Source organism: Trichoderma aggressivum (assembly GCF_033847375.1).
Source record: "Trichoderma aggressivum f. europaeum strain CBS 100526 chromosome Unknown scaffold_019, whole genome shotgun sequence".
Classification (NCBI taxonomy): Eukaryota; Fungi; Ascomycota; class Sordariomycetes; order Hypocreales; family Hypocreaceae; genus Trichoderma; species Trichoderma aggressivum.
Genome location: NW_026946385.1, coordinates 271,797 through 298,659, shown reverse-complemented (window position 1 = coordinate 298,659; position 26,863 = coordinate 271,797). Strand labels below are relative to the sequence as shown.

Sequence of the window (26,863 nt, the reverse complement as noted above, 5' to 3'; positions counted from 1 at the left end):
GATCGCAGAGTGCCGTGTTGAGTATGTTCGTTTGTTGCTGGTTTATTCTAGTAGCCAGTGTGCCTTGCACCCGAGTACATCCGCGCTGCGCAAAGCGGTACTGGATACATGTGCCTACAATGGCATCAAAGGACGATTGTGTCTATTATGGGATATTTCGGCTCAGGGGGCCCAGCATTGGGATTGGATGGGTTGATTCCTGTCCTCGTGCTTGTACCTGCTACCTGCGTTGCCTGCGACCCGTGGCCCTGTACTTCCTACTAGGTACTACCAGGCCCTCCATGCCGTGCTGATGTCACCACCTCAGCGTGGATGAACAAATGGCATTGCCGAAAGCAACTCAAGTCGTGAATTCGGCTGCCGACTCAACCGTTGACAGCTGCTCTCTTGGGCTTGGATTCAGTTGCGGAGGCGCAGTTGATGCTGGTTTGATTGCGGAAATGGATAACCCGGCATGGCTCAAAGAATGGATCGGTTAAAGGGTCTCTTTGGTGGGTTCGCAGCGGACAGAGCTCCCTATCATTGAACAGCGTCAACTGACCCGTTTCAAACTGCTGGATCTTGCGTGCCCACTGGCCTTTGTACTCGATACCTCGTTGACCGGGGGAATTGATTCTATGATAGTAACTGGTAGTGTTGCCGTATGCAGTTACAGTACCTAGGTACAGCAGGTACAAAGCAATTAAGATGATTTGATGCCGGGGATCAAAGCTGCTGCTAGCTCGACACATCGCGGTTCCTGGGATTTCCGCGTACCTTCTACCTGGCCACTCCGCGCTGCCGCCATCGCCGCAGCGAGTACCCAATACCGCGCGTCTCCATCTTTCAGGGGAAATAAGCCCCCAGCACCTATGCCCGCGTCGGTTTAGCGGGCTCGGCGCGCTGTGCCGGATCGGTCCCTGGCGCGACTCTTGGCTCTCCTCTCTTTGTGCTTCTCTGTCTGTTCCTTTTTTCTCTTCTCTGTTCCTTTGTCCAGACTTGAGGTTTCTCTTCCGTCGAGCTTCTTGAGCATTTTTGCCTCCTTGGGCCAAGCCAAGCCAAGCCAAGCACTGGAGCTTTCATTAGGTAGTGCTCGATGCTATTAATACTGTACCAGTACGCACATGAATCGGGTTTCTGTGTCTGCAGCAGTAAAACGCCCGCCAAGACGTGCCATTGGCGCTCCCGCCGTGCATCATGTTACAGTAGGTGAAGTGCTCTCCAAGGAGCTGATTCGTTCCGTGTGAGTGGCTGCTGTTGCGTCTGTCTTGTTCGTATTCCCATCTGCGTCAACCGTCAACGTGCTCTCGTTTGATGTCTTTTGCCCGTGCTCAGGCCCACGGTTGATGATGACCTCTAATCCCCATCCCCCATCCCCATCCATTAGTACTTACTGTAAGACGCCCTGGAATCAACCCCCCCAGCCATTCAATTCCCAGCCGTTCCCAGCGCCAGGGCCCGTCTCTGGGCGTGTCAGGCGCTGCAGGCCGCTGAAATTACCACTTACTTGTACTGGAGAACATCCATGGAAGACATGAGCCAGTCTGTCTGGCTGGCTGGCTGCCCGTAGACCCGCCGTCCGAGTTCCATGTATCGGGTACCTCCTCTGCTGCCCCCCCGGCCGGGCAAGGCTTCGTACCCCTTACACCCGCTGCGGACCCCTCGGGGCTTCTTCCCCGTCTCAATGCAATTATGGAATGGATGCATCAAATCAACCTTGGAGCCCCTAATCCCAATCTCTTTTTTCCTTCTTTTCCCTTCTCCCGTCCTTAACTCTTCACCTTTCGTCCTTCTTTGAAACTTCTGCAAGAAATCAGAGACTCTCGACAATCGCTCAGGGGCCCTGCCGTCTCGGTGCTTGTTGATTGTTGGAGACTTGTCTCGTCCTCTCATTGTCGAAACTCGACGCTTTGGCTTTGATCGCCGCTCACTCTCTCTGCGGTGACAGTTTGCTTCACCTTGCTGCCTCGAAAAGCAACAACCCATACACACTCTCTACGCAACAGCGCAAATCAACTTGTTTTCTCTGCAGGGTCAGAGGAAGCCTTACTCTCTCTCTCTCTCTCACTCACACATCATATACAGCTGATACACTCCTTGTCGCTGTATCTGATCTCAATCCTGTTCTTCGGCGCATCGAAAAGCCTTGCAGCTTTTTCATACCCACGCCGTATCGTCCTATATACCCCCTTCATTCTCGACTACAGCTTCCACAATGCGGTACTTGAGCGGTCTCCTTGCCGCCGCCCCCTTGCTGGGCCTCGTCTCTGCCCAGGTTTCCACAACCTGCAATCCGTTGAACGCAACCGATTGTCCTACCGATCCTGGCTTCAACACCGAGTACCTCTTCAACTTCAACACCACGCCGTCGTATGAGCTATGGGAGACCACTGCTGGATCCGTCACGTATGACAGCGAGAATGGCGCCGGCTTCACCATCAACAAGCAGGGCGACTCGCCCACCATCCGGACCCTCTTCTACTTCTTCTTCGGCCGTGTCGAGCTCCTCCTCAAGGTCGCCCCGGGCGTCGGCATCATCAGCTCTGCCATGTGGCTGAGTGATGACCTCGACGAGGTCGACTGGGAGTTCCTCGGTGTCAACAACACCGCCGCCTCCACAAACTACTTCGGAAAGGGTCTTCAGGACTACCACAATGCCGGTGTGTACACCACCCGTGACAACCAGGCCGACTTCCTCAACTACACCACCGTCTGGACCAAGGAGGGCATTGACTGGTACATTGACGGCCAGCACGTCCGCAACCTCACTCCCGATGCCGCCAACAAGACTCGAAACTACCCCCAGACCCCCATGAGGCTCTCTCTCGGTATCTGGGCCGGTGGTGACCCCTCTCTGCCGCAGGGCACCCGTGAATGGGCCGGTGGTAACACCGACTACTCCAAGGGTCCCTTCACCATGTACGTCAAGAGTGCCCACATCACCGACTACGGCGGTGGTTCCGAGTACGCCTACGGCGACACGTCCGGTTCATGGGAGAGCATCAAGGTTACCGCGTAAGTGTTTTTCTACATCCTACATGAAACTTGCATATCCCGCGTCCCCGTACTGACCAAGGTCACCAGCGGAAACTCCACGGCCTACAAGGCAATCCATGAAGCGCAAACACCCAAGCTGTCCATCAGCCAGAAGTGGGACAACCTGCCTGCCGGCGCCCGAATCGCCGTCTACGTGGCAGCCGGTGTCGTCGCCGCCGTCCTGATCGGAGCCCTGCTCTGGTACTGCATCAAGCAGCGCCAATCGGGCGCCCGCGAGGCCCGCCTGGCCACCGAAATGGAAAAGATGGACCGTATGGAACTCGACAAGCTGAAGCGCGAAGGCGTTGATCCGGACGCGTATACTGACTACGATTCTCGCAGTATGAGGAAAGAAGGCGTCGTCACCTCTGATGCGCCCCCAGCAAACGTCAGCCCCCTGGACAGCAAGGGCTGGTCAGCCGTCAACATAGAATCGCCCATGCAGTCGCCCGCCCCGTTCCTCAACAAGGAAATCGGTGATGCTCCCGGAAGCCCCGGATCTCCCGCCCCGTCGCATCCCGGCCCTGGGCGAGGCTCCGGCACGGCTCCCATCCGAACCTTTAGTGCTAGCCACTCGGGCTACCAGGGAATCCCCGGCGGAGAAGTCTAAAGGGGACAAAAACGTCATGAAATAGAAAAGAAAGCGGTGATTTTGACTCTTTTGTTTTTGTTTGTTACTCAGAGGGACATCTGGGGGGGCCCATACAGCGCGTGGATGAACTCTTTTTTGCGTCTTTAATCTTTTCCAAAAGGGGTCTCAATGACTTTGTTCTTTCGTGTTTGACTTTTTTTTGCCTCCAGACCTTTGGATGGCGTTTAGGTGTTGAGCTAGAAAGGGGATGTATGGCATTTATGGACACATTTTATTTTACTACTACTATTTTTTGACCACACATTTGCGCCCTTGCGCCCCTTTTTTCAACCAAAAAAAATCTCGCATATAATTCAGCTTGGTCGTGGGGAATGAACATATTTCAACTACAACATCATCATTGAGCTTCCGGTTACGTTGTGATATAATGAGTGTTGAATGAAGCCATGTGCATGTCCTGTACTTTTTTTGTTATTTAAATATCCCAATACTCGTTAACTCATTATCATTAATTATATATTATATATTGTCCATCAAAACCACTGTCCATTCCTCCATGCTTTATGAGCAAGTCGTCTTGCTGACCTTGAAACCGCCTGGCATCAGCTTCTGGAAGACGCCATGAGGATCATACTTGGCCGCTGTTGTCTTTAAGAAATTGAAGTTGTCAACTCCGTATCCACAGAGCGGATTTTGCGAAGGAGAAGCGTAGTTTATGTAGAGAAAAGGGCTGTATGTGCCGTATTTCTTTGCAACAGTCTCCGTCGCGACAATGAAGTCGTCTCGCGCGGCGTACATCATGCTGTCGAGGCTGGGGTCGGTCCACCGAGAAGTCAACCACACCACTATGAGAATGGCATGTTAGTTATATTCTCATATATCGTAATGCGTCTAGGTGCACAAAGGAGAAGGCTTACCGATCTGGTCATCTGTAACACTCTGGAGGCCGAGACTGTTACCGCCACTGCGAGCTGCGTATGACTGCTGGACCTTGGGCTGGGGGATAAACGAAACCATCCAGTCGACCTGATCTCTGTGCTCGAGTCCGTTGTAGATCTCATCAGTCACATTCCAGATGTCCCGAACCGTGGCACAGTCGTTGGAAAAGGTCATGCTAGAAGTGACTTGACTATAAAGTCAAAGTCAGGAGGGGTTTACTCTCAAATGGGTAGACAATGAAGAAACATACCGATATCCCTTGGCCTGAAATTCGCTGACTTGGTGCACAAAGTCGGCAAGCTTGATGTGGCCAACTTCGTTCTTGACTTGATTCGGCATGTTTAGGAACTCTTGCAGAGAAGCGGGATTCTCCTCGCCAATGGTGTTTCCAAAGGCAGCGTTGACGATTTGACCTTGGTTGTTGGCCAAGTACACAGTCATGAGCTGCACAGCCGTGTTGGTATCAAGATGGTTGTTCGCCGTAAAGTCAACCAGAGCCTGGCTCATCTTATCTTGCACCTCCGGGTAGGTAGCCTGCGGTCCGTTCAAACTAACAAAGACCTCTCCTCCCCAAAGCCCATCAAAGTCAAAGGAGGCAATCTTGAGGTGCGTCACGATACCAAAGTTGGTATTGCCTCCCTTGAGGGCCTTGAAGAGATCCGGGTAGCTCGTGGCATTGGCGTTCACGATCTCGCCAGAAGCGAGCACAATCTCGTAGTTGAGGATGTTGTCAACGGCCCATCCCCGCTTGGGCTGGAAGAGAGACTGGCCGCCTCCGAGACTGACGCCGCCGGCGCTGACGTCCTCGCAGATTCCGCCCGTGAAGCCAATGTTGCTGCTGTTGAAGGCGTCGTAGGCTTCGCCCCAAGTGATACCAGCGCCGATGCTGACGTATGAGCGATCTTCTGCCAGCGAGGCGGAATTTAGGGAGCTGAGATCAATGGAGACACCGTCGTTGATGCTATTGAAGCCCGGGTTGGCGTTGTGTCCACCGCCTCTGACGGCAAAGTGGCATTGGTTCTTGACAATGATTTTGACGGCCTTGGACACGTCGAGAGCAGACTTGGGAGTCACGACGCAGCCTGGATGAAGGACTGAGGTACCCGACCATCGAGCGTTGATGAGACTGTTGTACTGTGATGTGGAGGGGGAGAAGAAGAGGGATGGGAGGGCTTGGGAAAGCTCCCGACACTACAAGAGATGACACGAAGTTAGTGAGATGGAACCGTGTGTATCTTGTTGGAACGTCTTTGAGACTTACGCAAGTAGTGTTTGAAGCTGCTGGGACTGCGTCGGCATATCCAGCCAAAGCCAGGGCTGAAGAAAAAGCCAAAAGGTTCTTCATCTTCAACAGTAAAAGGGACAAACCACCTCTCGTTAACAACTAACAACTAAGCGCACTGACGAAGTAAAAAGCGTGTGGCTATAAAGAAGTATGCTTTCCTTTCTTCTTCCCTAGGAAACCATGGAGCATTTTAAACAATCTGAAGCATTTCTTGACAAGCCCTTTTACAGAAAGTTCCACTTCTCTTCACCTTTCGATGCAACTCGGTCTTTCCATGGGTACATGCCGTCTTTCCATGCAAGGTACAAGGTGAGGATGCGACATCTGCATACGGAGTACGGAACACCGAATTCGATCGGTAAATAGGTATTTACAAAACGCCTGGACCTTTCGGCTCTCATGCCGGTGGCATTTACTGATGCCTGCCATTCAATGTTTTGTACCTTCTCAAAACGAACAAGCTTCAGGGCATGCGGCAGAGAGAAGCATTCAAGTTGACATATACGGGGTTTTACGAAACGCATTGGGTTAATCTACCTACCATCGGTGTAATTGTCTGACTGCAGAGAGGCCGGGTATCCGAGATGGGAACATATCGAGTGTGCCATTGATCCTGTGGAGATATCAGGGATCGAAGGATCCTCCCTCAGAAAAAGACTGTAAAGTGCTGACGATGTTATGCCATCCTTGAATAAAATAGGAGCTCCCATGTTCTACTTGCACGAAACATGGCTTAGAATCGCCGCGGAACCGTCACTCGGATCCGAAGGCCTTGGTATTCCATGGCAGCTGCTTCTTACGAGTTTATAATGACTGATAGCCGGAGGGAAGAGTTGGATAAATATAATCTTGAGATTACAAGGGCTCATGTAAAGGATTATCCGGAAATGGAAAGTATGGAGAGCATTGATAGTATAAGTAGGTAGCAGTATACTGGATAATGGTAGGGTATTCGGAGTGTACCGAGGTAAGCAGATGTCGGTGTACGCCGAGAAGTCCTCCGAATGTTCTATTGCTTCCAGACCGAGTCACCAAGTCCAGTAGCTATTCTGCGGGCTTGTTTCGCATAGACCTAGGCGGCATAATGTTGCAAAGAAAATTTTAGACTTGCCAAAACAAGCACCACCCAGGCAGGGGACGGGATATCTACACATCGGGCGATCAAAAGGGGGATGTAAGAGATTGGACGTTCGTGGGTTTCTCCATGAGCCAGCGAGCCTTGGATTCTGAAATGGGCAAAAATCATCCGACGACAAAGGAAAGCGTGAGATTCTCTGCCTTGCATTTCTAAACCCTTTATCTATTCTTTTGTAGCTCATGCCGTGGCAACATCTCTTTTCACCGTCTCTATTTCCGCTGCCCGGCTTGTTCGTAAAATCGGGGCTTCCAGGAGCTCTAGAGTAACATTGAAGCCATCAACCCCTGCATTATACCACGGCCCGTATGCCGAGAAAGATTATGCACCATTTGCGACAGCTGCAGGATCTGTACTGCAATCAAAATGTCGCAATGCTTTTGACAGTTGTGACGGCGGAATTACGGATTACATTCGAAACAGAGGCCATCGCGCCAGAAGTAATGTACCTGTGAGGATTGCTAACACGGGATGCGACCTTGACGGACCGGCCGGCGTATTCCTTGATATGGATTGCCTGCGTAATCCTGGGTAGCTCATTGGCCATGTGTTTGGCCGAGTACAACCTGGGATTTGTATAAACCTCGCTCGTTGTCGTTATCGCACCTTGGCAGAAGAAGGATTCGTTGCGAGGCTGCCAAGTATACGCGCAAACCAAGTATATGCACTCTCACATGTCATGTCGTGATTAGCCTTATGGAAGAATGCCACTTTGAGATTGTCTTGAGAACATGTAAAGATATCCTCAGGGAGTGGTTATTCAGCAGCACAAGTTGGCGATAGTAGCTTAGCAACTACATGGGCTTTACGTTCTGTAACAAGATGCAGAGAAACTGCCTTTTCTTTCCTACTATTGAACTAGATATCAAGTTCCTTGAATATACACTCCTATCGCTACTTCTATCTATTGTATGCTATTATCGCTATATTTCTCTAGCATCTGCTATTGCCGCTATATGTACACGTGTTAGGGACGCTCATAAGTATCGCAGCTTGACAGCTATGGAGATGTTTTGCATTCTCGAAGATACGGGTATAAATGGAGAAGTACACACAGCATCACTGCTATAAGCATAAATCGCCAGCATGTCTTGATGTATTCAAGGACGGCCAAGGTCTGAAGGATCTACATACATCTTGCAAGGCAGTGAAGCGTTGATCATGTTTCAGCGGGCTACATGAGCTGGCGCTTTTGGTACTCCGTACAGCAGATTGAGTAGATTGGTTGGGATCATGTATTGAACCCAATGCAATGCTTGAAGAAGATGCAACAGAACCAAAGGAAGAAGGAATAAAAAAGAGTATCATCACACAATCATCGGCATAGACTCTTGTTCATCGATGGACCTTTTATGTTGAGCGCTTGATGGGGCACGCGTAGAGGCACATGTAGTTTCGCACAGTCTTGGTGAGCAAATGTACCTGAGCCGCTACTGTCTGCGCATCAGCCACTAACAGCGCCAGAACTTGTTTGCCGCGCTGACGTCACGCAACGCTCAAGCTTCCGATTCGATGATGTGGAACAATGATGTGATGTTATCGAGACCACTGATATGATAACCGGACCAACGTACTGCAACGCGCGTTCTTCTTCTTCTTCCCTAAACGAAGCGTCTCATCAATGATCCTACCAAAACACAACTCGAGTCATACCGACTACATCTTCTTATCCATACAGAGATAACACGAATCAATTCCTTTCCATCATCACTTCTGTCTCCAACTCTCCAACTCCTTACAGAACCACCCGCCATTGATATTCACCATCTGAAGCAGACTTGATCAACATTTCAAACCGACATCATGGCCGCCAATGTCCCCAGCATCGTGTGGTCCGCTCTCAGAGCCCTCAGCCTCACCGAGGTCCCCAGAGACAGCCCCGTTCGACGCCATAGCGAGGACGACAAGCCCTACCAGCCCAGCATCGTCGACATCGCCGTGGTCAAGGCCATGCTGTACCGCGCCAAGAAGATGCCCCCGGATCTAATTGATGCCATACTCGACATGGCCGAGTACTGGATCCACTCAACCACGCATCTAAACGAAAGAATCGCCGTCATGGGCGGCTCCGAGGCCAGAGAAAACAGATTTCTGGTAAGCATCTTCGTCCGCAGAGTACAGCATGTAGCTTGTGCACCTGACAGCTAACCATCCATTGTGCAATAGCTGCGGTCATATCCGCTCGGACTGCTCAATTCCGGAGCTCGCCAAAACGCAAACGACCAGCCCTACGCCACGACTCTTCCCACCCCTCGACCTCTGGGCGAGACTCTCGATGCCAGCTTCTTCGCCAAGTCCGTCAAATACCCCCTCCCGCGGCTGGTTCACCCTGCGCGAAAGATTGTCTTCAAGTTCAGAAGCCAAGACCAAGGATACGTGAGCAGTCCCGAGGAGGGTGACCACCCTTATTCTGGATCATGGACGTGGTTTGACGTTGGGCTGGAGAGATTTGACGCCGACTCTGCAGGTGAGTACATGCCCTTCTTCCTTCAAGCATGTGCATTAGGGGACAAACAAGCTGACGGCGGGTTATAGTCGATGGATCTGCACTCTCGGTCAACTCACTTCGACCTATCCAACCCCCCATCCGGCAGACATCCTCCGATCCAGTCGGCTACAACTACACCCACGAGCTGCTACACTCACCCGAGTGGGAGATCCAGCGGAATCAGACGGCTGTCAGGAAGTGGCAAGACCACGTCATCACGTGGTCCTACCTAGACGACATCCCGGCTGATTCCGACCGTAGCAAAGATCTCGAGGCACAAGGCAGAGGACGTGGCACAGGCGATGGCAAGTTTGTAAGACAGCTGCAGGTGGGCGATGTGATTACGGTCTGGGGCAAGGCCAGGTTTCCCGGATGGGCGAACCGCATCGAGTCGGTCCAGATCGACGTGTACTGGGCCGTGTAAGATTACGGATGCGATTCCCTTTCCTTTCCTTTCTTTTCTTTTCTTTGTTTGCGCGTGTTTGAACTGGGGCGTCTGGGAGCTTGCGCATGTGAATTTTGACAAAGAGGCGCGAGAACACGAGGCTTCTATGTGGTTGCTGGGATACCTGCTTATATGTATTAAAAACATGATTCAAGTCTTGATGAACCAAAATGGGATTTCAAGAACCAATCACCCTACAATTACCGTGTTATTATCTTATGCATGATAATATCAGCAAGAATTAAACACGTTCACTGCTATGCTGTAAAACAACGTTGGCGATCATCACCTCCCACCAAAATGCCTTATTGACGTCACAGGGCAATTGCTAAGACGAGTGCCTAATTGCAGGCACCAGCATTTTTCTTTAAGACGCAAACTTCACGTTCCCCCTAATTCTCAACCATCACCACTTTCAATTCCATCGCATGTTTCGCCCAGTGACTAAACACGCCTCATCCGTGTCCTTTCGCCTGCATCTCCGCGCCATGGCCACCAGCACAACGTCCGCAAGAACCGCCCACAACGTCCCCCTGAGCCTGCCAGAGGGCCTCTCAGAAGACCAGATCTCGTCGTTTAAGCCCTTTGCCGTGAGTTGATTCGACTGTTTCGAAGCTCTGCTGCCTCTGCTAACAGAAAAATCATGCGTATAGAGCTGGATCGACACACTCACCAAGTCTCTCGCGCTGCAAGCAAACAAGTCTCACCCGTTCCACTCGGATCCATACGCCCTCCGCAATGTCACCGTTCAATCCTACGATTTCTTTGGAGCAGGCCGCCTCGGCTTCGTCAAGCTGACGGCGACCGTTTCCAACTCTGCCGGGGAGTCTCTCCCCGCAGCGGCTCTCCTGCGCGGCCCCAGCGTCGCCATGCTCGTCATGCTTGTGCCGGAAGACGTGCCCCGGGAATCCGACGAGCGCTACGTCGTCTTGACGGTCCAGCCGCGCATCCCCGCCGGCAGCTTGAGCTTCGTGGAGCTCCCGGCAGGCATGGTGGACGGCTCAGGCAACTTCAAAGGAGTGGCGGCCAAAGAGATTGAGGAGGAGCTGGGCATTACGATTCGCGAAGACGAGTTGACGTGCCTCAGCGAGCTGGCAGAGGAATGCACAGAAAGGGGGGCATCTGCGGACCGGGGAGAAGACCTGACAGCGGCCATATTCCCGAGCGCGGGCGGGTGTGACGAGCATATTACCATCTACAGCTACGAGCAGCGCATCCCGAGGAGCCAGCTGAGCGAGTGGGAGGGCCGCCTCACGGGTGAGCGCTCCGACGGAGAGAGGATTACGCTCAAAGTGGTTCCCATGCAGCATCTGTGGAAAGAAGGGGCTCGGGATGCCAAGTGCCTGGCGGCGTTGGCGTTGTGGCAAGGTCTACGCCAGGAGAAGAAACTGTAGTCGAGCAGCCCCCCCCCAATTGCTGTCCTCCCGCCCCCCTTTCTCTTCTGATAGCCTCCCCAAGTCTAATAAAAACAAAACAAAAGAAAAACATCCATCATCATAGCTTTAATCTCTGTGCCAGCAGGATGCCCTCGGCGAATGTACCGACTCGCGCGTCAATCGCATAGCCCTCGGCCTCCAGCTTCTTGCACTCCTCCCATAGGCTCGCCAGCGGAACGGTAAAGACGTCGATGAACTCGTTCTCCTCCAGCTCCGGCTTCAGGTCCTGGTTCTCCGGCAATGACATGTCGATGGTGACGTGCACCATGCGCAGGTTCGTGTTGCAAAAGCCCGGGTCGTTGTACATGATGGGCGTCGTCTCGGACACCGCGCCGACGTAGCCCGTCTCTTCCTTGAGCTCGCGCACGGCGGCTTGCTCGGGGGTTTCGCCCGCGTCGATGAGGCCGGCGGGGACCTCGATGACGACCTTGTCGACGGGAGGGCGGTACTGCTTCTGCAGGATAATCTCCTTGCCCGTGGGCTTGTCCAGGATGGCGACGATGCCCACGCCGTCAATGTCTGCGCCGGCGGGACGAGTGCGTCGTTGGGCAGATTCCCAGGTCCGCTCGGTGCCTTTGGGGTCCTTGTACGTGATGCTGTGGGAGGAAATCGCATGGAAGTCAGACGGACGGACGAATGAACCAAGGGGCAGTATGGATTGTATGGATGCAAAATGAGGTCGTCACACACCTATGGAGAGACACCCATCGCGACTCGTCGTTGGACTAGGCGGGCCTCTGTCAGCAACAAGACAAGAGACGACTGCTTGGTTCAGCGCGTTTGGCGCCCTGCAGACGGCTGAGACGTACCAGTGGCGTTATCGAAAGGACTTTTGCATCGGCAAAGGACATGATGGCGGACGTGGAGGCGGGCTGGGCTTGTGAAGGAGCAAAAACGGGCGATGCACCCATGGCGGGGGGGTCTGAAGCTTCCAGGGCTCTAGGGCTGTTTTGCGGGCGCTATAGCGAGCCAGTTTAGGCCCGTCAGGAACCCGCCAGCGCCACTAAGAATTTGATGGGAACATGAATCAAGACCGTACCAGCTTCAGTTGGACTGAGCCCTCGAAGAAATGCTCCTCCAACATCGAACACGGTGCATCGCTCGTCCCATTTGATGGGGTTCAAGTTGTCGATATCAATGACTGACATGCACGCAGATCGCAAGCTGTCATGAGAACACCCAAAGATGCAGCCGCTGCATCTCTTCCTTCAATCACCGTGACGACATGATCGCGGCTCCTATTGCGTCTTCATGGCCGAACTCGTCCTAGTCAACGTCGACCTGTCGTCAGCACGGGTACAATTGCCACTGGCTCTCAGAGCTTGCAATTGACTTTGAAGATATTCAACAAAGCGCTGAAGCCCAACTCAGGATGGCATGTTGCACGGCGGAGAGACGCAAAGAATTTTCAAGGCACCGATTCCACCTGGAACATTGCAAAAGGGCCCTCCCCAATCCATCGCCAGAACAGCAAAGCAATCGTCGTCGCAGAGGGTCATCTATCGTCTAATACGATGGATACGACATGGAATTGCTGACTTGGTAGTCGAAATGCTTGCGCGTTCCGGATACCGTACCCCACCGAAAAAAGTTCCTCGGCCATGCCAATCGTCGGCGTCGGGGACCTTGAAGTTTGGATAAAGGGAAATGGTTCGCGCGAACCTTATCTTGATCCCTCGAGCTGGGCGGCCATTTGCGATGCCTCGTACGCCGTCGACGTGCCTCGCATGTGGTGTCGTCATCTCACGTTTGGGCTGGGATCATGGTCCATGCTCATAACCTCGTTGCCTTGATATTCCCCTAATCTCGTTCCACTTTACCCCAGGATTCTCCAGTGGCAATCCTTTATTAGCTACTCTCGGCTTCTTCTCATCGTCGCTGGAGACCTTTTACTTCTGGCTGGCACAGAGATACTCGATACACCGAAGCAATGACACTCTACGGCTCCGACGCGATCGACGCCGAGCCCTCCGGCATGGGCTCCGGTGTCGACCCCCGTGCGCAGCGTCGCCGCTCCCAAGACGACGCCGAGTCTGTCTACGAAGCCGAGGCCGACGAGGGCACGGCGCTGCTGCACGGTGCTGACCTGCCCGCCGACATCGCGCCGTCAAAGTCCTTTCGCCGCTTCGTGCTGGGCATGTGCGTGCTGTTCCTCTTCATCATCGAGGTCAGCCAGTACATCCTCATCCCGGCCATGGAGCAGATCATGGAGGACGTCATCTGCCGGCGTTATCATCCGGACCATCTTCTGTCGGTGCACGACAACCGGTGCAAGGAGACGGACGTGCAAAAGACGCTGGCCATGGTGCGGTCCTGGTCCATGTCTGGGGAGATGCTGTTTCGTAAGTGCCCGATATCCGTGCTGTGCTTTTCAGCTATACATACATGCGCATGTATCGTGTGTGTGCTAACCGTTGATGTGTGCGTCGAATAGCCCTTTTTGTCCAGATTTCGTTTGGCGTCGTTGCTGACAAGTATGGCCGTCGTCTCGTCATGTTCCTCGCTCTCTTTGGCGCCCTTCTCCAGCAAGCTTGGGTAACGATTGTTTGTACGCAATACCACGAAGCCCCCATTGCATCTCCATGGCTAACCATGTGCTCAGTGCTCTTCCCTGATACATTCTCCGTCTGGAGCATGCTCTATGGCAGCATCTTCTACTTGATTGGCGGCGGCGGTCAAATGGTTGTCGCCATGGTTTTCACCATCATCGCCGACGTGATCCCCGTTGCCGAGAGAACCAGCGTCTTTTACAAAGTGTACGCCATGAAACTCATCAGCTCCGTTGCCGTCAACCCTCTCGCTGGATGGCTCCTCAGCGTGGATGCCTGGCTTGGGATGTGGATCGGCAACGGAATCCTGGTCGTCGGCATGCTGTCATCCGCTCTCATCCCAGAGACGCTGAAGCTTCGCCAGGCGGCTGATGACAGGCGCCGTGGTCAAGACACCCCGCCTCCTGTCCAAGATGAAGCAGAATCGTCGTCGAGAAAGATCCCCGCAGCAAAGGACTTGGCTCGCCGTGCGTGGCTCTCCGCCAAGAACGATGTGTCCCACGTATGGCACTTCATCTTTGCCTCCAAGAGTGTCGTGCTGCTCCTCTTGGCCTATGGGCCATTTTACCTCATCAAGCTGGCCTTTGTCCTGGACATTTTGCAGTACATGACCCGCCGCTTCAACTGGGAGTGGTCAACGGTAAGCCAAGGCCCCCGTCTTCGTGCTGTATCAACTCAAGGCGCCATTACTAACGACGGCATAACAGGCAACTTACATAAACACAATCAGCAGCCTAACGGCCGTCTTCACCTTGCTGGTGGTGCTGCCCGTAGCGTCCAATATCCTGACCACGCGTTTCCACTACAACGCCATCAGGCGAGATCTTCTTCTGGCCCGCATCTCCATCATCGTTTTCATCATTGGCAGCACGCTTACCGCTGTGGCCAACGTGCCGTGGCTCTTCATCTGCTCCATGATCATTACCAACCTTGGCCAGGGCATGGCCACCCTAAGCCGAGCGCTGCTCAACGCAGTGGTTGAGCCGCATACCATTGCCACTCTCAACACCACCATGGCCACCATGGAAACGCTGATGGGCTTTTTAGGCTCGCCAGTCATGGGATGGCTCTTGAGCCGCGGTATGGAGTTGGGAGGTTTTTGGATGGGGTTGCCTTATCTCGCGACGACTCTGCTTGGTGTGTGTGTCATGGTGGCGATTTATCTGGTCAGAATCCCGTCTGGTTTTGCCCAGGGCTCTAGGGGGTAGACGGTATATCACAACCAGTCGGCGTCATGGTGGCATTTTATCTCGTCAGGATCCTATCTGGGTTTGCTCAGGACTCCAGAGGATAGACAGTATTTATGGCTATAAACTATAAACTAGGGCCATAGAAAGCATTGGAACAAGCGCAGGACGCGAAAGTTGGACATGAATCTCGAGGTGAGGGAGTTTTGGGTTGGGGTTGGTGCAGAATGAGGCGTTGGTGGCTCCGTATGGATTGACATTCGTTTTTTTTAATGTATTTTTCCATGTATAATACTAATCAAGGCAAGTAATTGATGCGAATTATGAAATCGCAGTCCTTAAAGTCTACAATTTCTTGACAGTATTCTTTATATCAGCCAATTGTTCAGTGCCTTGGTCGAATTGATGAGCGGAGCGGAATAATGCTAGCGCATCCCTATCGATAAGCCCCGCGGATTGTCACCTACTCTAGGTGGTGAAACTCCACTGGAGCTTCGATTCAACATACATACAAGCAAACGAATCAAATCAACGTGACGACTTCATCGGCATCTCCATCTCTTTTAGCACCTCTTTTGCTCATCAACATCTTCATCCATTCCCTCCAGCGCGTCGTCACATCACCGAGCCGCAATGTCCGACGACGAGGACTTCATGCAAGAGTCCGATGAGGAACAGTCAGTGCCGGTGCTGGAGGAGATGGATTCGCGGCTGCGCTGACGCCTGGCAGATATGACTTTGAGTACGAAGAAGACGACGAGGAGGAGGCGGGCGATGTCGACATCGAGAACAAGTACTACAACGCAAAGCAGCTGAAGCTCAGCGACCCCCAGGATGCCATCGCCGAGTTTCTGGGGATCCCGCCTCTCGAGCCGGAGAAGGGCGAGTGGGGGTTCAAAGGCTTGAAGCAGGCCATCAAGCTGGAGTTTAAGCTGGGGAAATACGGCGATGTGAGTAGGATGCGGCACTCCCGTTGTCAAGGCAAACGAGGCTGTTAAGCCGGGCTCTCTAACAATTTGTGCGCAAAACCCCAGGCAGCCGACCACTTCGCCGAGCTGCTCACCTACGTCAAGTCGGCCGTGACGAGGAATTACTCGGAAAAATCCATCAACAACATGCTCGACTACATTGAAAAGGGGGCCGACGTGTCGGCGGCCGTCCAGAGCATGGAGAAATTCTACTCTCTGACCCTTCAGAGCTTCCAGAGCACGAACAACGAGCGGCTGTGGCTAAAGACAAACATCAAGCTGGCCAAGCTCTTGCTGGACCGCAAGGAGTACTCTGCCGTCTCTAAGAAACTCAGGGAGCTACACCGGGCCTGTCAGCGAGACGACGGCACCGACGACCCCGGCAAGGGAACATACTCGCTGGAGATTTACGCGCTGGAGATTCAGATGCTGGCAGAGACTCGAAATAACAAGCAGCTCAAGACGCTCTACAACCGGGCGCTCAAGGTCAAGTCTGCCGTACCGCATCCCCGCATCATGGGCATCATCCGTGAGTGCGGCGGCAAGATGCACATGAGCGAGGAGAATTGGAAGGAGGCCCAGAGCGACTTTTTCGAATCGTTCCGCAACTACGACGAGGCCGGATCGCTGCAACGGATCCAAGTTCTCAAGTATCTCCTTCTCACCACCATGCTGATGAAGTCCAACATCAACCCGTTTGACTCGCAGGAGACGAAGCCCTATAAGACGGATCCTCGCATCTCTGCCATGACCGAGCTTGTGGACGCCTACCAGCGGGACGATGTCCACGCATATGAAAAGGCGCTACGCAACAACCAAGACATTCTCGCCGATCCGTTCATCGCCGAGAACATTGACGAGGTCACCCGTAATATGAGGACAAAGGGCGTTCTCAAGCTGATTGCCCCATACACGCGGATGAAGCTCTCATGGATCGCCAACCAGCTGAGAATATCAGAGCCCGAGGTGCAGGACATTCTCAGCTTCCTCATTATCGATGGCAAGATTAAAGGATCGGTCAATCAGCAGGCAGGCACTTTAGAAATAGCCTCGGATGCCGACATTGCCAGAACCAAAGCGCTCGATGTGCTGACAACGTCGATCCATGAGTTATTCGGAGCCGTCTTCAGAGAGGGTGAGGGCTATAGAAACGAACACTCGGCCTTTGAGGATGCTGCAGCCGGACTCGACGTCCAAAGCCTCACCAACCTTGTCAAGTCTGGGGCGCGACAGGGGCAACGTCAACTTCACAGGACTGGTAGGGGCAAATCCTCATTAACGACGCCTTTGTGATGACCTGTCGCCTTTTCCCCCACCATGTTTTAGGTAGCAAAGGTAATAATAGCTTCCAATTGTTTTTAAAAAATCATAGGCACGGAGTTACATAAATCCATACCCCCCGTGGGGACAAGGTTTCTAGGCCCGGACATTTTCCTACGGGACGACGATATCTTGCCGACATACTGATACAGGCTCCACGGCAAGATTGCCAATACGGTTATACATGGAAGACGAAGAGGAGCTGTATGCCTGCTCTTGGCGGGGATGCCACGTTGCGATGAGGAGACGGCAGCGGCAGGCTGGGATCATGGGGATAGAGTGAGACTCGGGATTACACTTGTCGTGCTGAGACGAAAAGAAGGCCCTCTTACATACATGACTACATGTACCCTTAGTACCTTAGTAGCACTCTATAGACGAACTGAGACGATGTGCATACGAAGCACTTTTGACACGGAAACATCCAGGATCTGGGATGGCATCCGAGTGGCCCAACGGTGATGTCGGATGTTGCAAGCAACTACGCGAGGTTTCCATCGATGCTGCGACTGTGTCGTCGAAGACTCATATTATCAAAGCACTCTTACATACATTCGGTCTACAATTATAGGCCCGGGAGACACCGTACAATGTCGCTTAGGTGAGTCTTCTCCAGCCTTTTGCATAATGTCCTTAGTCATGGCTTTGGAGGAGACGAGACTCACATACATACCTACATACAAGCATCACAAGATGGACATCAAATTATACTCTTGCCCAGTCATCTGGCATGTTGTACGTGCACGTGTGAGCATCACCAAGCTGGGTGCTCAGTAAACGCCAGACATCTACCCCCCTAATATCTACTAACTACCCAGCGGCATCTGTTTGATATCTCGACTGGGCACGGAGATTGCTCCTACCATCAGGTGATGGGAATCGCCCAGACCAGCGAGTGGATTCCATCCAGCCAAGCCTACGAGATTCCGTCCCTCGTCAGACTCGGCATATAAGCCTCCGGATGATCCAGATAACGTCGTATTAGTCCGTAGTCGGCCCACGAGCCCAATGCAACAGGCCGGGACAAACAAAGACCGAGCCAATGCATATAAACGCCGCGCAAGAGAAATCGGGAAATGGAGCAAGCGACCAAGAATTCAACCTACATGGACGAATGAAGTCAAGGAAACAAGGAGAGAGAATAAAAATGAAATAGAAATAAAAAAAGGTTGGGAGTGTTACACCGCGCTGCTGGGTCCTAAGACAAGGGTCGCGGAGGACCTCGTTTTTCACGCGATGCGATGCCCACCCGGGGTGGGAAGAGGCTTGCATGTACAGTATGTGTAGGTATGTACATCCAACAACGAATTCGCCATCTGACATATAAATGGAGATTTGCGCAGGGGGCGGGCGGGAAAAGGAGGGCCGAAGGTCTTTTGTAAGGCGTGGTTCTGAAGCAACGCGGGTTTTCTTGTTTTCTTGTTTTCTACGTGGTGGACATGGACAAGGACAAGGACATGGACATGGACTTTGTTTGCTCTGCTTCATGTGAGGCGGCTATGTGCATGGACAAGTCATCATCGTGATCCTTGTTTGTAGGTTTGTGTTTGACCAACGTGGAGTAGCACCGTGAAGACGGAATGCAGCTGTATTGAGTATACACGTACACATCATGTAGGGTAACTGGAATCAAAGACGTTCAACGGCGATTGACGCAGTGACACCCGCTCCGAAGGCCGGAGATGTACGGAACATGGAGGAGTTTGTATAAACGAATCATGTACGAGCACGGCTGTTGTGATGTAATCGTGCTGCGATCAAGTCGAAACAATAACATAACCCACATCCCGCGGGCCGTCACACTGCCAAGGGCAAAAAAGGCTCTCGAAGCTAGGCGTTCTCTCTTATTCTTCTGTCTGTGTGTCTCCCACTCTCTCCCGCAGTGATCGATCGACGGGAGAGAGTAGTGAGAGCGAGAGCCGCCGCCTGAGGGATATTCCCGGCACTTGCAGCTTACAGTACATACATGTAGTACCTACTCATACGCTTCGATTGTGTGCTCGTCCCTGTAAGTGCTGTGTGTTGCCCTGCACCTCTCACCACCTGTACTCCCTATTGGGAGCCCATGTCCGTCGTCGTCTTGATTTCTGTGAGACTGCACACACGCACGCACGCACGCACGCACACACCACCTCCGGGTCCGGGGGACGGCGCTGAAGAGATTCTGGCTTAGTTTAGAAAAAAGGAAAAAAGAAAAAGGAAGAAGGGCAAGACGATGCAACACAGCATCTGTGTGAAACCCGAGCGGAGCCGAATGATTCGCCGCGGGGCCCGCGAGAGTTTCTGTTTGTCCGTATGTATGTATGAAAAAAGGGCGGAAGGGGGGGGGGGGGGGGGGGGGGTGGTAAGTTCCATGGCAAAGAACTAAACTAGTAGATGCAATATATCTGGACCACCTGACAGCTTTCCCGCTGTTTTTGCTTTGTGTCATTTTGCTGGCTGTGTATGCTCATACTACAGTATCTGCCTTCCAGCAATCTGCATGTCTCAGAGGGGAGTCTGATGGAGATGATTCGATGCCTCTCTGTGGACCAGGGGGGACGCCGCTGGAAAGCCCATCTTGGGGGCTGGAAGAAGACGCCGGATGTGTGCTTCAACTTCCATGATGGGGATCTCGTCTCGATGACCCCGCGCAGGGATTTTGCTTGAAGCAAGAAGCAAAAGCAAAAGCAAAAGCAAAAGCAAACCAAACCAAGGCGGAAACATGCTTCATGCCGTACTGTACTGTACTGTACAAGCACGCACACGCGGGTAGCACAAGGGCCGTGTATAACCAGGCATCGTGACGAGAACAAACGAGGGGTGGAGAAGGACAGCGGTTGCATGTAAGTCCCCCAGTCCATCCAGACCCCCTGAGAGAGGGAGAGAGAAGCTGCAGCACGTTATTTCGGTCCGCTGGGGGAGTGGGATGCCAGTTCAATGCCTTGTTTTTCTTTTTCTTTTCTTTCTTTTTCCTTTTTCTTTGTGTGCGCGTTACTCGACGGGGCTCTTACTGTTTCTGCTACTCGTACTTGTGTTGTGAAGGGGTGGTATCAAGCATCTATTGTACGGGTATGTGTAATTGGACCCGAGACGCGTCCGGACTTTTGGCGTGTGATGGCAGACCCCAGGCCTCGGTGCTGACGGAACAATTCTCAGGCCATGGCTGTAGGAGTCGTGCTTGTAGTCCTTGTAGTAGCACTGCCTCCGTGTGTCTGTATGTGGTGAATGCATGCATGCATGTGTCTGGTGTATCTCTGTAGGTATCTATACGAGGACACATATGTAGGGAGAGGCTGTCTCTGTGCGTGTGCGTGAGCGCAGCTTGGCGCGGTGATTGGAATTGAGCATTCTACAAGTTGACAGCTGAAAAAAGGGCGAGTTTCTGTTCGTCTGAGTGGGTGGGTGGGTGGTGATGTGATGGAGAAAGGGTTCGGGTTGCCCTCACCTGACGCACATACGAGCCCGTCTGTCTGCACGCACTTTGCAAGATACATGACGCAGATGGATGGATATACAGAAAGAAGAAGAATGCCACGCGGACGGGAGCGTGCGTGCGTGTTTTCGGTCCTGGTTGTGCGACTGGCTTTACACAGTCCAAGTCATCAAATCAACGGTAGCACCGGCAAATGCCCTCTGTTGATTGCCACAGACGCATCGACACAGCTCGGACAGTGGGGGTTCCAACTGCGGGATCCATTGTTTGCCTTTACAGGGGGTGGTAGTATCGCGGATGGGTATGTGCAGGAGCTGAAGAAGCGTCAAAGCATCTGATATTACTCGTGCCAAGGTAGTCGTAGTGGCACGGGGGGGAAAGCTCAGGTGGGGGGGAGGCCAGCCGCCGATGATGAAGATGGTGATGAAGATGATGCGGTGCTGTGTAGCCCAGACACTAGACTAGCAGATGACATGGGCATTGAAAGAAACCGGGGTTATTACTACTACTGGTATACTATTCGGGAGGGAGCAAGGTAGGGATCTCGAAGGAGCTTTACCCACGAGTATGCTAGGTCCTAGGTAGGTAGGCGGGCCGGACCGGTATACGAGGAGAAGAAAAGACAGATCTACAGCTCGAAAGTGGGAAAAAGAGAGCGAGAGAGAGAGAGAGAGAGAGATAATGTCGTACGCAGATGTGGAATCAGATCCTTGACTAGGGGTCGACACGTAAGGTATCTGTGCGTACAAGCAGGCACGGGTATCCTGTAAGTGTTTTTGAGTCGTGGGATCGAGTATGCGCGTGGGATTCGCAAGGTTGCATGTAACAACGGAATTTCCGTAATTAATGCACACTGCAAGCTGGTGTAAGCCTGGTGCCTGTCTCTACCTAGTCGGAGGAGATCCGGAGTATATCTCCTGTGATCAGAATACTCGTCAAAGCCACTCCACGCAGAATCGTATTGCAGTATATCTCTGCGGTTGGCCGGCTTGTACGAGCCGATTTGCAGCATTTGGCAATGTAAACAAATCGTTTGTGTGATGGATATGTAACTCGGAGTCCATGCATGTACATAAAGTAGGTAGTTTAATACATATGTCTTGTATACTTGTGCTGAAGCGAAACCATGTTTTGTGAAATCCACCTGCATCGAGCACTAGAACAAGGCACTTACACGTAGTACTGCCTAGTAGTAGACGGGCATGCGGCAATGCTATCAACGCCATTCCAAGGGTCGCAGGGTCACACTGGGAAAAGCCTGTCGCCATGCAGAGGCCGGCGAGGCGGCCCCCCCAGCCCATGGCCGCAAGAACGGCAGGTTTTGGCGATGGTACAGTTGAGGCTGCAGGAGGAACAACAGCTGAGACGGTAGCCTACTGTGTGAGCGAGAACCGGGAAGAAGAAGGATCATTGTACTTTCTACTAGGGATTGACTGCTGCTTGGGTATCTGTACCATGGTAATAAAGCAAAACATGGTAGGTATACTCCGTAGTAGGTGAGCTTTTCCCTTTGCTTGCACAGAGACGGCATCGTGTGCTGCTCGAGCGGCACTTGGAGCGGGCATCGACGATTGCTCCGGCCATCCAGACCCAGGCCAGGTCAGATGAAATCCCGTCTCTGCAGACATCATCCGCACCTGTACGACGGCCAAGGCAGAAACCCGGCCACTCGAATCTCTTTGTAGCACCGGCATATGCGTGTACTTGCACCCGGAGGCTAAACGTGCATGTCGTGTATGTCTCAAGCCACCGGGATCCTCTGATTGGCAGCACGATGCTTTCTGCGGAGTAATATCTCACGCAAAAACCTGTTGTTTGTGCTTACAATGGCTTCTGATGGCTTACAAAAGTCTCAAGAGGCCACGGGAGGGACGCGGCCAATCGGCAGGCTACGCGCGTGAATGACTCTGGCCGTATGCGTGTTATTGAGAGGCTAGTCGAAGCACTTCCATCTCACCACCTCGGCCTTGGCTCACGAGATGCATGCAGAATCAAAGTCTGTTCTGTTGCCTCTTCCCTTTTTCCCGGTCGATATTCTTCCGGCCCTAGCAATGATGATGATGTATATGCCGATGCCGCATGACGGGGAAGGGTACATGTAGTAGTAGTATCTCGACTCTATTCCTTGAACTGGGCTGCTGATTCTTGCGTATACGAGTAGCTACTTACTTGATGCATCTTACCTTGGCACCGAATATGCACCTGCATGCTTGGTGCCATCAATTTGACTTTATCTCGTCACCCCAGACTAACACATTTGAAAGCCCATCGATCCGTCTCCGGCCGACGCCACCCGCCCTTTCATCTGAGTGGCCGAGCAAGTTCTGGGACCGGAAGCGAGTAACTAACAGGTATTTATTTGTAATGAGAGCCATGATAATATATGAAAAAGACAAGAGATCGACAGCGGGAGCTATATGAGGCGAACCTGAACAAAATGCTTATTAGCGGGCCGCGGGTGCCATGTCCATGTCCATACCTACTCGTACGGGTACTCTTACACGTTCTTTGGACGAGCAGATGCAACCATCCGGCAGTCAAAACTTGATGCTACTTGACCTGTAACATTTTTTGATGAGCGGCAGCAGGGCTTGGGGCACTCCCAAGTAGTGCCCCGTACACGTTCTGACATGCATCAGACGATTAGGCCCGTCCTCAGGGCGCTAACAAGGGGGGACGAGGCGCACTGGAAGCGCTGAGAGCACATGCATCGTGAAGGTGATGGAGCCGGTGGGCTCGGATAGATGTACTCGAAGGGTACCTGGCTTGGCTGGAAGGTGATTTTCCTTTAGAAGAAGGCGGATGGATGTTGGGACGGATCCATGTACTTGGACTTGGACTTGTACGAGTATGCCAATGAGGAGAGATCAAGATGAACAAAAAGAACGATGCCAAGGAACAAGGTACTTTTTTCTTCTTCTTCTTTTTTACTGCTGGAGACGAGAAAGACAAAGAGGGACATCAGCCCGAGACGCAATTGGGACACAACAATCAACCAACGACACATGTAACATTTTGATGCAAAGATGCCGGCGAGGGCGAACGAGCTGTACCAGAACCGTGCAAGTGGCCCGGGCTAAAAGTTGAAGAGCGGTGGGGTTTTTTGCAGTGGTATCGGCCAACTTTAATAGAGGCAGAGGAGCTTTTCAAAGTCGAATGGATATTTGGAGTAGATCCTGGTTAGAACGAGGTAAGAGGAGGGAAGCGAGTGGGAAGAACCACTGCATTGCATTGATGCCTGTAAGGAGTGCAGTGGCTGCTTGTGAACGAACGAACCAACAGGCATTGCGTCTCGTCGTTTTTAACGGAAAAATCGGGACGAGCAGCAGCTACTATTGAGAGGGAAACTGTACTCGTACCCGACATTTGATCTCCAAAGGCCAATTGATTGATTGATTGACGGGACCCATGTCATCAATGCCAGCCCGGTCATGGATGCTATGCTAATGGCGCGTTGGCGCTACTTGCAAGTTGCGTTTGATGTGTGTACATGTTGGTATTGTTCAGTTCGGTTCAGTTGGAGCCTACCTGTATGTACGGACGTGTATGTATGCATGCCGTGTGCCCTGAGACGGCAACGCATGCAAGCACATGCAGCACTTCGGTGATTGTTGGCTGGCATTGAGTTGGAGGGCGAAGACTGACCGGGGAGTGGCCGTGAATCTGAACCTGACTATCCCATGACCGACGGACGGGCTCTCCCTCCCTCCCCTCCTCTCCCCCCCGTTTCCATGCTTCTACTCGCAATCTATCTGTATATGCAAGCGCCACATGGGGGCCCTATATATTAAAATAACACGCCTGGGCCGCACGGGTCGGTACGAGCACGGCGGGAGAGCAGGGACGCTACGGTTGCCCGTGCAGCCCGGGGCTATTAAGTGACTGTGACTATGTGGACTTGAGGCTTCAAGGTTGACTCCCATCGAAATGCCGTGCTGTACTGTAGCGGGCGCTGAGACATGCAGAAGCAAGCACACGTATGTACAGTATTACGTACTATACACGTACGAGTTACATGTGGCCCCAAGGCTCTATGTTTGAAGGCATTGGTGTGCAAAAGCATGGTGGCACATGGCATGGGGGGGGGGGGGGATACACACATCCATTCAACTTATACAGTATCCATCCGGGAGCGAATCTATACGAGCGTGGACTGTGCCTTACTGTACAGACCCAGCTCTCCGGGCAACATGCTAGTCTAGACGTGCTTGAATCACATTCACATTCACACTTGATCCATCATCGAACGTGCGGGCCTCTTTTTTCCCTTTCCCGATACGCCCAGCCGGGTATGTTCCCACTGCATCATCCATCCGCCTCGGGCCTACCACGCCGGACGTGCATGTCATTCGCTGTTGAGCTGCCGACTTTGAGTCTGTCCTCTTACCACGCCCTATTTTTCTTCGCCATGCCTGGATAGTAGCAAGTACCGGGCGTTGGTTTGGTCCATGGCTGGCTCACCACATCACACTTGACTGTACGGAGCACGAAAGCAACGGTGACATGTACCTGGTAGCAGCAGCAGCAGCAGCAGATCCTGGTTCGTGACCGGCATTGCCGCAAGTGGTCCCCGAAGAACGACGGAGCCGATACTTTTTTTTCCTTCTTTTTTCATTTGTTCTTTTGATTTTTTTTGTGTGGGTTTCCATGTCTGCCCGTCTGTCTGTCGGTGACAAAACGGCCCCCAACATTTGATCTCGACAAGCCGGGCAGCCCTGGGGTAAATCCAGCACGTACATGGACGTGGAGTTGTAGTTGAATGATGATTTTCCGAGGCGGAGCAATACGCCCATCAAACGGAAATGCCCTCGTTGGATTTCTCCTTCTTCTAGTTTGTTTTTGCGCTGCTTACTCCGTACTGCCATCGGGTATGTACCGATTGAACAGCTGTCAATACATGTACTTTGCTTGTGTCCAGTCTGCCAGCTCACCAGACACTTGGAAGCCTGTTCCTTGCTCGTGCAGTGCGCAGTCATCTTGCACAAGTCTAGTACTGTAGTATCCAGCCAATGTGACGGTACGAGTACATGGATGTGATGTTAGTACCGCGGACAGAGCACGCACAAGAATAGCGGCACCTCTGTCTCAGCAAGAAACAGGAGCCCAGCCCAGCCCAGCCCAGACACATCAACGCCGGAACAGTGCAAACAAACAAACTGAACAAACAGAGGCGGCATCATGCATCAATCTGCCCGTGCCATGTTGTGACGGCGTCTGCATCTTGCCGCTTCTTCCCCCCTCCCCTCTCTCTTGTTACTGTAGCCCTTTTAAAATTGGCCCTCCAAGTGAAGTCATGCCTACCAGACACACATCATCTGCCAACGTGTGTGTACGAGAACTGTATCGCGTATAAGGTACGTGTACTCGTACATGCGCTCCTTGTAGCTGGATCCAGCAGGACCCCCAATTGCCCCAAATATTGATGTGATGTGATGGATGGGGGGCACGCAGAGTACGAGTACTGCAGTGTACCTGCCGGGCATCCATGGATCACCGCGACATGGTGTCATTGCCAGGTACGGGTACATGCACTGCACCCTTTCCCCCAGCCCTGTGGCCTCCTTTCTTGGTGTTGGCAGGACTTGGACTCGTGGTTGTTGCAGGTACCTCGACTCCAGCCAGTCAGTCAGTTCTCATCCTCGTGCTGGTGCCAGGTACTCCGTACTTACATCCATGTAATATCAATATCAATGCTGTGTGTGTAAGAGGGCATTCACATTGACGCTTCGTGTTTACACCAGCGCGGTAACGATGTACAGGACAGGACAGGACAGGCACCATGCCGGGGGTCATCATCATCATCATCATCGTCGTCGTCGTCGTCGTCACAGAGCCTCGTCACACACGAGACACTGACCCAGACAGACACACACTCAATCTTTTTGTTCTGCTGCTACCTGGACATGCCCAGCCAAGGCCAAAGACATGCATATGCCTGCAGCGGCACTACGGAGTCGAACCCGAGCGGATCATCACAGTCCCACTGCTGTCTTTCCTTGCTGCTTCTTTCTTCATGCTTGCTTGCTTGCTGTGTTTTGTGGGGGGGGGGGGGGGGGGGGGGGGGGGGGGGGGGGGGGGGGGGGGGGGGT

At 52.6% G+C, this 26,863-nt stretch overlaps 7 protein-coding genes across 7 annotated transcripts; 5 read left to right on the top strand and 2 right to left on the bottom strand.

The window, feature by feature from the left end:
- Positions 1-2,194: 2,194 nt before the first annotated feature.
- Triagg1_5464 (CAZyme family GH16) lies at positions 2,195-3,625 on the top strand (the record flags this gene model as incomplete). Its single annotated transcript, XM_062899981.1, has 2 exons — positions 2,195-2,994; positions 3,064-3,625. The coding sequence occupies 2 exons, from the start codon at positions 2,195-2,197 to the stop codon at positions 3,623-3,625; spliced, it is 1,362 nt and encodes a 453-aa protein (XP_062755585.1).
- A 543-nt stretch (positions 3,626-4,168) lies between these two features.
- Positions 4,169-5,891, bottom strand: Triagg1_5463 (CAZyme family AA7; the record flags this gene model as incomplete). The annotated part of the gene is made up of 4 exons (XM_062899980.1): positions 4,169-4,452; positions 4,525-4,736; positions 4,797-5,737; positions 5,808-5,891. The coding sequence occupies 4 exons, from the start codon at positions 5,889-5,891 to the stop codon at positions 4,169-4,171; spliced, it is 1,521 nt and encodes a 506-aa protein (XP_062755584.1).
- A 2,878-nt stretch (positions 5,892-8,769) lies between these two features.
- Positions 8,770-9,878, top strand: Triagg1_5462 (uncharacterized protein; the record flags this gene model as incomplete). The annotated part of the gene is made up of 3 exons (XM_062899979.1): positions 8,770-9,060; positions 9,133-9,433; positions 9,502-9,878. The coding sequence occupies 3 exons, from the start codon at positions 8,770-8,772 to the stop codon at positions 9,876-9,878; spliced, it is 969 nt and encodes a 322-aa protein (XP_062755583.1).
- Positions 9,879-10,327: 449 nt separating this feature from the next.
- Positions 10,328-11,293, top strand: Triagg1_5461 (uncharacterized protein; the record flags this gene model as incomplete). The annotated part of the gene is made up of 2 exons (XM_062899978.1): positions 10,328-10,489; positions 10,553-11,293. 2 exons carry the CDS (start codon positions 10,328-10,330, stop codon positions 11,291-11,293), a joined length of 903 nt encoding a protein of 300 aa, XP_062755582.1.
- Positions 11,294-11,393: 100 nt separating this feature from the next.
- On the bottom strand, positions 11,394-12,483 carry Triagg1_5460 (uncharacterized protein; the record flags this gene model as incomplete). The annotated part of the gene is made up of 4 exons (XM_062899977.1): positions 11,394-11,931; positions 12,026-12,060; positions 12,145-12,294; positions 12,370-12,483. 4 exons carry the CDS (start codon positions 12,481-12,483, stop codon positions 11,394-11,396), a joined length of 837 nt encoding a protein of 278 aa, XP_062755581.1.
- A 782-nt stretch (positions 12,484-13,265) lies between these two features.
- Triagg1_5459 (uncharacterized protein) lies at positions 13,266-15,092 on the top strand (the record flags this gene model as incomplete). Its single annotated transcript, XM_062899976.1, has 4 exons — positions 13,266-13,677; positions 13,770-13,883; positions 13,938-14,524; positions 14,592-15,092. The coding sequence occupies 4 exons, from the start codon at positions 13,266-13,268 to the stop codon at positions 15,090-15,092; spliced, it is 1,614 nt and encodes a 537-aa protein (XP_062755580.1).
- A 612-nt stretch (positions 15,093-15,704) lies between these two features.
- On the top strand, positions 15,705-17,332 carry Triagg1_5458 (uncharacterized protein; the record flags this gene model as incomplete). Its single annotated transcript, XM_062899974.1, has 3 exons — positions 15,705-15,748; positions 15,802-16,021; positions 16,106-17,332. 3 exons carry the CDS (start codon positions 15,705-15,707, stop codon positions 17,330-17,332), a joined length of 1,491 nt encoding a protein of 496 aa, XP_062755579.1.
- Between the last annotated feature and the right edge of the window lie 9,531 nt (positions 17,333-26,863).